This window comes from Xenopus laevis, chromosome 5L (genome assembly GCF_017654675.1).
Source record: "Xenopus laevis strain J_2021 chromosome 5L, Xenopus_laevis_v10.1, whole genome shotgun sequence".
NCBI lineage: Eukaryota > Metazoa > Chordata > Amphibia > Anura > Pipidae > Xenopus > Xenopus laevis.
In genome coordinates this window covers 75,336,791-75,346,171 of record NC_054379.1, presented here as the reverse complement: position 1 = coordinate 75,346,171, position 9,381 = coordinate 75,336,791, and the positions used below count along the sequence as shown (strand labels likewise).

At 35.8% G+C, this 9,381-nt stretch overlaps 1 protein-coding gene across 1 annotated transcript; it reads left to right on the top strand.

The window, feature by feature from the left end:
* Positions 1–505: 505 nt before the first annotated feature.
* Positions 506–8,886, top strand: gja1.L (gap junction protein alpha 1 L homeolog). The gene is given in 2 exon segments (NM_001085660.1): positions 506–631; positions 5,113–8,886. A coding segment is annotated over 1 exon segment (1,140 nt). The 5' UTR covers positions 506–631; positions 5,113–5,128; the 3' UTR covers positions 6,269–8,886.
* The last annotated feature ends 495 nt before the right edge of the window (positions 8,887–9,381 follow it).

The following is a 9,381-nucleotide window of genomic DNA, read 5'->3' as shown; positions in this document are numbered from 1 at the left end:
ATGTCAATATGCAATAAAACCCAACACTGTGAAGCCACAGTGTTTACTTTAGGAGATCTGCAGTTTTAAATGAATACTTCCTCAATGTTCCGCTCGCACACATTCAATTCTAAATAGCCATAGAAGTATCCCTCTGCAATAATATTAGGCTACAACAGAGCCAAATGCAGTTTGTTTGATACTTTTATTTAAACTGAAATCCATGTTTCTGAATTAGGTATTAAGTGACGGTTTTGTCATCAAATTCTGTGCTGTATGCTGCATTTCTCATTAAGGTTCTTAAACATTTCAGTCACACCATATATTATACCTTACTGAGCTCTCATAACATTTAATTTTATATATTCTCTCTCTCCCTCTCTGCATCCAAGATCTTTTCCTCTCCTCCCTTCTCTGTCCACCCTGAAGGCGGAGTTGTGGTTTGCAAACTTTTTAAAAGCCTTGATGCAGAGGCTGAAGTAGGGAAAAAAAAACTTTTAACAACTTCAGTAGGAGGAGGAAGTCAGCAGAAAGCAACAAGCTTTTAAACTTTAAAAAGACAGGTCCAAGTGCCTGTCCTTTAGACTTGCTCCTTTTAGTTTTCAAGAACTGCCTGGAACTTGGGATTTTTTTTCCATTTTGGATCTGCAAGGTAATGTATGTCTAAATCCTTTTTATCTTTACCTAGTTCATTAAGGGAAAGAGACATAACTGTGTAACAGTTAATCATATGCAGAGAATAGTGTTGAATCTGTAAAAAAGACAGATTGCAGAACATTACCAGTTTAGTGGTTTTCCCCAATGTCGAAATTAAAGGTTTTATATTTTTGCTGTGTGTTCTGATATTTCCATTACTTCATAAAACAGAACTTTGCTTCATACGCTATCACTTTTACACAAGTTGTGTATATTAAGGAACTGTTGTCTTTTTTTATATTGTTGTGTTTCCGGAGAATTTTTCTGCAAGTATTAGACCTGTTGTGACTGACTAAATGCTGAATGACAGTATTATGAATGTGTTATCAATTGTGGTTACATGGAAACACTTTAACAAGGAAGTGAAACATTTTTTTGGAACATAGAACATTCATTTTTCCACAAGATTCACTTATGTGGCTGCTCGTTCCTTTTCTAATTGCTGACACCTCGCTCTAATGCACAGATTACCTCTTGCACCACTGAGTGTTAGGAGTGTAATAGATAAAATGAATTGCTGCACATGAGCTACTGTATGTAGGGTTGGGAATATGTGGAAATGTAACGGACACAGGCTACAGACCATTTTAATTATAGAATGGCTTTGGCTGTTGCATAAAAAGAGTGATTATGTACTGCAGCCTCTTGCAAGCTAGCTATTTCACAGGACCTGTATAGGAAAAGTATAATGTCTGCAGGTGTCCCCAGGAACATAATATGATACCCATATTACTGAGGCATTTTTGTGTCTTTCAACCTTCAAAATCAATTTCTAAAGGAATGCTTGTAGTGTGGGAATTTGTTATCCTGATTATAATCACCTAAAGCATGCAATACTTGAAATTTTATGCAAATTTTTTCTAGTAAGCTTTAGGCTATATTTAAAAAAAAAGCTGATACAATCCATCGGATGAGGCTCCATATATGTTCCACTCATTGTAACATAATGTTTTCCAGTGAGCCATCACTTTGCCCCAGAATGACTCAAGTGTTGTGTCAATCCCTATCCCCCTAACAGACTAGTTGCGCAGAAGAAGTGAGATAAGGGTTCTTTTTCTCTCTAGAGAATGCAGCAGAGTGTGATGCACTTGTGGGCCGTGTGGCTTTAGAGGAGAACCAGGTTTCTTTCCTTTATAACTCCTGGTTTTTATTTAGGAATCAGAGACATACTATGTGGAGGAATTATCACTACCATATACTGCCATTATAACATCTGGACAGCACAAGTTGCTTTTGTACTACTGAAATCTTGCCCTTTGCTGTGTTTATCAAATGTTTTTCCTCTGAAATCTTGAAATGTAAATATTGGCTTCTCTCCATGGCACCTCACGATCCATGAAATAAGAGAGCAGTATGATTAAGAGGTGACAGAGCCTATGGATTATAGCATATTTAACATTTCCTAAAACAGACTTTGTTAGGTCATACAATATGAGTGCACGTTGACCAGCCATCAGTATTAGGAGCCATACCAGCTCTTGTGAAACTGTAACTCCCAGCCTACCACAACTATATTAAATAGCAGAGAAGGCTGAACAATATAGTCTGAAACAGCTCCAATGGTAAAATTAATGCCACTCAAGAGCTCCTTTACAATCACAGGGATTAAGTTAATTTTTCACTGATGGGCGCAAACATAATAGTACTTGCCTACAGTGCAGTTGCAGAGCTCCTGTTCCTGATGCTCTTTTGTAGCACATCTGGTTCAAGGTGCAGAGCACAGCACTCTGTCTCCCTGTGAACTATGTTCAGGTAGTGCAAGAATACCCCCACATTCATTGTGCCCACATACTGCCACTTACATGGTGTGTTCTGGCTACACACTTCAGAGTACCATCAGCACAATTCCCTGTGCCTCTTACTGGACTAGTAACAAATATGTTTCAACCAGTTTGTTGCACATACACTCCAACTGCACTACAAATATTTCTTTGGAAATCTTACACCTCTCTAAGTAATCTCTGTTTTTTATAATTTGCCTAGCCATGTACCATTTTACATTTTATTTGTTGAAACAGTAATAATCTAGACAATTGAACAGGCAGCGGAGAGTTCAGCCTTTGCTGGGGCCTTATCACAGATTTAGTACCTTTCAGTATGGCACAGTTGGCCCAGATGTTGCATGGGGGTCTGGTGGTAAAAGTGGGTTTTTGATGGTAGTCCTGACATATATTTAACCATGGTCAGCTTTTTTTTCTGAAAAAACATTGAATCCTCTGAAATACACAATATATCTGCTGATTTTGCATAAGATGTATGTGGCACAGCTGCAGGCCAGCAGCATCCAGCCTTACATTGCAGAATCAGTCTATAAACTCTGAAATATTTATAAAGGCTAATTTTAGACAACATCCCACATTGAAGTAATTGGGAAAGTTTGCAAACCAGTGCCACTAACTTAAACAGCCTGCTGTAGAATAGTGTAAAGACCTTCAGCATTACAGTAAACTAGGTTATGGCTTTAAGTTAAGGATGGACACGCAAAACATGAAACAGCATGCAAAGTTCTTTGCTTTGAGCCATCACAATATTCCCCAGTGTTTGAACTCTATCCACTTCTTAAGGAACCTTTGCATCATCTGACTGTTCCATTTAATTTAAAAAAGAAACCACACAGGACTGGCGAAAATGTTCTTGCACTACTCAGCATTTCTCCTCTTTGTGAATGAAAACGATGCTTTAGCAAGCCTGCTGTGTTCCTTGCCACAGAATCAAATTGCTTCTCAAACATCTAACACAGCTGAAAGATTATCTCCCCAGAAAATGAATATCATGGGCACAAATTCTGACAATGACTATATGAACTTTGCATTTCTCTTCTGTTAAAACTGTGCTGCTGAGCAGAAGGTTAAACAAGAAATGAATAGCTGGGCACATGTCCAACAGAACAATAACCTTTCCTTTTCTGTGACAGGAATATGTCTCCGAAACATCACATTGTTCTATTTTTCAATAAAACTGTCAGACCTCAGTAACTCAACATCCTTAAACCTATATATTTGGCTTTAATGTAAAAAGAACTTCCAAAATTCCAAAAAAATTATGAGTTTACAAAACGAATATGCTATATCTAGCTGTCTATCATCTATCTAGCTGTCTATCATCTATCAATCTATCTATCTATCTATCTATCTATCTATCTATCTATCTATCTATCTATCTATCTATCTATCTATCTATCATCTATCTCTCCATCTAACTGTCTCTATCATCTGTCTATCATTTATTTCTGTCTGTCTATCTATCATGTTCTAAAGTCTATACATAGTTGCCATCACTGTATTAGAGAATGTTAGCTTTTTAACTAATTATATATTATCTTTGGTGGAAAATTTCATGTGTGCTCATACTTACAAATATGTTTGCTAGTATTCTAGTATTATATGAAACATTATATTAAATATTTAAGGAAATTCTGTCTATTGATCTGTGTTTTTACCTGTAGCCTTTCCTAATTCATACTTTAGCATAGTTTCAATTTTTTTTTATAAAAAAGAATTTATGTTAATTATTTCTATTTCAACAGTGCTTTCCCTGAGGAAAGTAAAAGCAACTGGTACATGACAATTCTCTGACAGGAGCCCACTGCATATAAAAAGAGAAAGTTGTTTTTAGCTAGAGGAAGGCAATTCATGCCTCTTGACTGTCACTACAGCTATAAATGAGCAAGCAATATGCAGAATAACATCTCATTGGAGACATCACCACCCATTTAGTTAACCCTTGCAAGTGCACGTATGAGCAAGCAAGTTTTTACGTTTGACTTTGCAATTCCTTTAATTGATGGTGATAATGTATTAAAACAAACACTCTTTGGATGATTTGGAAACCTTACTATATTTAAGATGTCGCCCTGGCATTCATACAGTATATGTAAACCAGTTATAATGTTAATTAATGAGCTACAGGCCTAGGGTAAATGGGTGTCAAACCTTTGAAAACTCATCCATTGTGCCCCATAGCTTTCCAACACTTCTATGCCAAATTAAATGGCAGAGGCCAAAGTATTAACCAATAAACAAAACCCCTGCTTACTGGCACTACCTAGTTAACCTTGTTGTTATCTAACATGCTTATTGCTAGGGTTTAGTGCCCTTCTCTTTCTCACTTTTGCTTCTTTCTTTGTTCATTTTTATTCTATGTTCATCTCTGCCACTCCTTTTTGCCACTCTTCCCTTGCTCTTTTTTTTTCTTGTGCTCTATAATGTTAGCTTTCTCTCTTACATTTTTTCATTGATCAAACAAAAAAAAAATAATAAATAAGCCTCTACGTTTTCCATTGTTCATGTATTCTTCACACTCTTCATATCTATGGAGTCCTTTCTCTGGTATAAGTATTTCAATATCAAAAATATGAATTAATACTTTATGGTTATATTTTGTGTATGCTAATAATTCCATTTATCATGCTTACCTGTACCTTTATTGGTATTTTAGGTAACCACTTTTGAGCATGGGTGACTGGAGTGCCTTAGGAAGACTTCTTGACAAAGTTCAAGCCTATTCCACTGCAGGAGGGAAGGTGTGGCTGTCTGTCCTATTCATATTTCGAATCCTTTTATTAGGGACAGCAGTGGAGTCAGCCTGGGGCGATGAACAATCAGCATTTGTCTGCAATACTCAGCAACCAGGTTGTGAGAATGTTTGCTATGATAAGTCATTCCCTATATCTCATGTGCGTTTCTGGGTACTTCAGATCATATTTGTCTCAACACCGACCCTGCTTTATTTAGCCCACGTTTTTTACTTGATGAGAAAAGAAGAGAAGCTGAACAGGAAAGAAGAAGAACTTAAAATGGTTCAGAACGAAGGTGGTAATGTAGACATGCACCTTAAACAAATCGAAATAAAGAAATTCAAATATGGCCTTGAAGAGCATGGAAAAGTCAAGATGCGAGGTGGACTGCTTCGCACCTACATCATCAGCATTTTGTTTAAATCAGTATTTGAAGTTGGCTTCATTATCATTCAATGGTACATGTATGGGTTTAGCTTAAGTGCCATCTATACATGCAAAAGAGATCCCTGCCCACATCAAGTGGACTGTTTTCTTTCTCGACCCACAGAGAAAACCATTTTTATCTGGTTTATGTTGATCGTATCTATAGTTTCTCTTGCCCTAAATATCATCGAGTTATTCTATGTCACCTACAAAAGTATCAAAGATGGCATCAAAGGGAAAAAAGACCCATTTTCTGCAACAAATGATGCTGTGATTTCTGGAAAGGAATGTGGCTCCCCTAAATATGCCTATTTTAATGGCTGTTCTTCTCCAACAGCTCCCATGTCTCCACCTGGTTACAAGCTTGTTACTGGAGAAAGAAATCCTTCTTCCTGCCGCAATTATAACAAGCAAGCAAGTGAACAAAATTGGGCAAATTACAGTGCAGAACAAAACAGGATGGGACAGGCTGGAAGCACAATTTCTAACACTCATGCACAGCCATTTGATTTTTCTGATGAACATCAGAATACTAAGAAAATGGCACCAGGACATGAAATGCAGCCACTGACTATATTGGACCAAAGACCATCTAGTAGAGCAAGCAGTCATGCTAGTAGCAGACCACGACCTGATGATTTAGAGATCTAGTCAACGTTGATGAATTACCAGAAGGCACATTTTAAGAGTGGAATTGGTACTAAATTCTCTCAAATGAGATTTAACAAACATTTTTGATGTACTTTGATATGGCGAGGGAGAATCGCTTTGATATTTAAGTAGCTCATACAAATTTTTACAGTCTTAAATGACTCGTACAATATTTCTTTAGAATGTATATCTAAGACAACTTATGTGTTTTCAGTTTGCCCAAAAAGTGAAATATTTGGGTGAGCAATGTTGTTTTATGACTGAGCAATTAATGTCAGCCTACTATGTATAAGACGAGAGATTTCTTACAGTGATTTTAGAAATTAACTTAAATAATTGTTTGACTGTTAGGAAACTTTTACAACAATTCTGGAGAAAGACACCTGGATGTTTTCTCAATATGACTAGCATTTTTTACTTGCCCCATTTCTTCTTCTGTTTAAGAAAATTGTGCTTATGTAAATAAATTGTTCGCTCACGTGCCTTATTAAAAATGACCTAAAAGCAACATTAAGATTCCACAATGGGCCTATTGCATCATTTCTAAATTGCCCAAACATTTAATTGTGGATGTCAAATCCCAAATACTACAGTGACTCAAAATGTAAAAATAGTTGACCACTTCCATGAGCCTTGAGAGTCTTAGAGTCTTCTTTCCCACCAGACCCAGGATCTTCAGGATCTTGGGACCTCTAGAACATTCCAACAACATCATTATTTGTGTGAGACTTTTATTAAGTATTGCAGAACCTTTTATATTAATCTCTAATATTTTCCCTCTGTCTATTTGTGAAATAATTTTAAAGTAAAGGCACCTTAAATGTGAAAATATCAATTTCATTACTGAAGTAAGACATTAGTGCCTGGTAAACTATTTGGTAACCCAGCTGGTAGAAGCACCCTTTGAATTACTTCCTTTTTTGCTGGTGCAATATTAAATAATATTTTAAGATATTGTATGTATATGTGTTAAGGCTTGGGGTTGCTTGAAGCTTGGTTGTCTAATGTGGCATGCGATGTGGGTCTGACAAAAGAATCATCATTGTGAGTATGCAGCCAGTCAGGAAAAGATGTTAGTGAAAGGCATATGTCTCATAAAATGCCTTATAGTATAGCCATGTTCTAGTGGTGTCCTGAGTCATGAAGCATGATAAAGCCTATAAATCACATGCTTCTGTGGCTATTTTCTGGGAAGATACTAATGTAAATGTGTAGTTCAAGGAACTGAGGTAAATATTTCTGGAATAACGTTCAGGGAATTTTGCCAGCCACTTATTATATCTTTTATTTTTGTAATAAATTAAGAGCCCAGAATGTTGTATGCATTTTTATCTAAAGGAAATATGTTTCAAAATGTTGCTGAAGTAACAGTGACGTAATAGTGCATCTGATAAACGAGTTGTATAAAAAGATAATGAAGAGGTACGTTATATGTCAGAGGTGAATGCTTCTTTAGTAAAACAATGAACCAATATTATGTGTTTACAAATTCCTTATGTGCAGTTTAAGCACAGTTAAAAATAGTTATTCCTTATCCAAAATCTTTTCCCCCTGTGTCCTATTTTCGATGCAATAACTCAGCTAAGGATATATCTGAACTTTTTATGTGTTTTTTTATAGTGTGAGGAAGGCTTTTCTAGCATGAATGGATTAATTTCATTAATGTGTAATCATTGAATGATTGTGCATGTAGTACTGTAAACAGATTTAATGTGGTTATTTTTTTTTTAAATGTAACTAAAAAATGTTTAGAGCTGGAACATGATTTAAATGTTGCTGCATGGGTCTTGGATTCTGTTGGCCCATTATTGTGAATTATGTTATAATTGTGTACTGTAAACTAGATTTCATTATTCTGAAGAGATTAATTTTGTACATTTAATTGTGGTTTGGTTATTCCAACTCTTAAAATGTTTGCACTTGGGATTTTGTTGTTTGGAATGCAAGGGAGTCTGGAATAAGACTTGTTCCATGATATACTTTAGAAGCAATTTATTTTTATAACCACATCTGCTTAACACCTCTACCTTTTAGATACCAGGTTCTTGCTTAGGTAGAGCTGAAAAGGCATTTGCCCCAGAGCCCCAAATCAGGGTGGGGTAAAATGCTAAATTAATTTGTGGTGGCAAAATGCAGATTAAATACAAATTACATAGTATAATGGGTAACACTTTTTAGATATTGTCTCTACATAAATCACAGATGTCAATCATTCAGTGCTTTAGGTGTTGTTAAACTGTGATTCACAGAATATGGAGGGAGTTGTAGCCCAACATTAAAAACAGTTTCTAAATAGTCAACCTTGATTTATGTAATGTATAGCCCCTTCAGAGAAGGGTCCTAGTCTTCTTGCATTTCCAGGGCCCATCTTTTTTACCACCAGCCCTAAGTGATACTGCCTTCCTTTGTCTCTATGCATTCTATCAAGAAATGGATTGTAGGACTTCTATACAATAGAAGATAATTCATTTTGTACCATACTCATAATTAATGATTTTTTTTTTTTTTTTATAAACTACTGTTATGTTCAGCTTCATTGCATGTATGCAGTCATGGTTCATTAGCACATGGTTTCCAGAGTACTTTTCTCTAGACAATAAAGTTTTACTTTTAGTAAATGTTGTCTTGCTTCATTATTATATATTTTTTGTATTATGTATTTATTTTATTGCTTTTCTTTAAAACATTAAAGCCCAACAATTAGAATTACCAATACATCAGTTTCACACATCAAAATTGTTAAATACACAGGTTATAAAACATTTTTTAACATATCTTTAAATGGCTATTGATGAGTGTAACGCTAATTTGGTTACTGTCCCTTTAAATAATAGCTTCCTTGGCAATTCAGGGGCCCTGAGTCCCTTTTGCAAGTCGAAAAGTACTGGGAACTGGGAATCACAGCGCAGTGCCTCCACCTAGGGAGCACTGAGGAACTTACCTCAGAGGAATCCCCTAGGAAATAATAAACACACACTTTGCAGATAACAATATTTAACTTTATATAAACTGTAAAGTAGTAACTAATACAAAAGTCACGCCTGTATGGGAATACAAGGGACACTAGCTAAATCCCTATTAGATTTTAACTATCTGTTCAAACACAGTTCGTA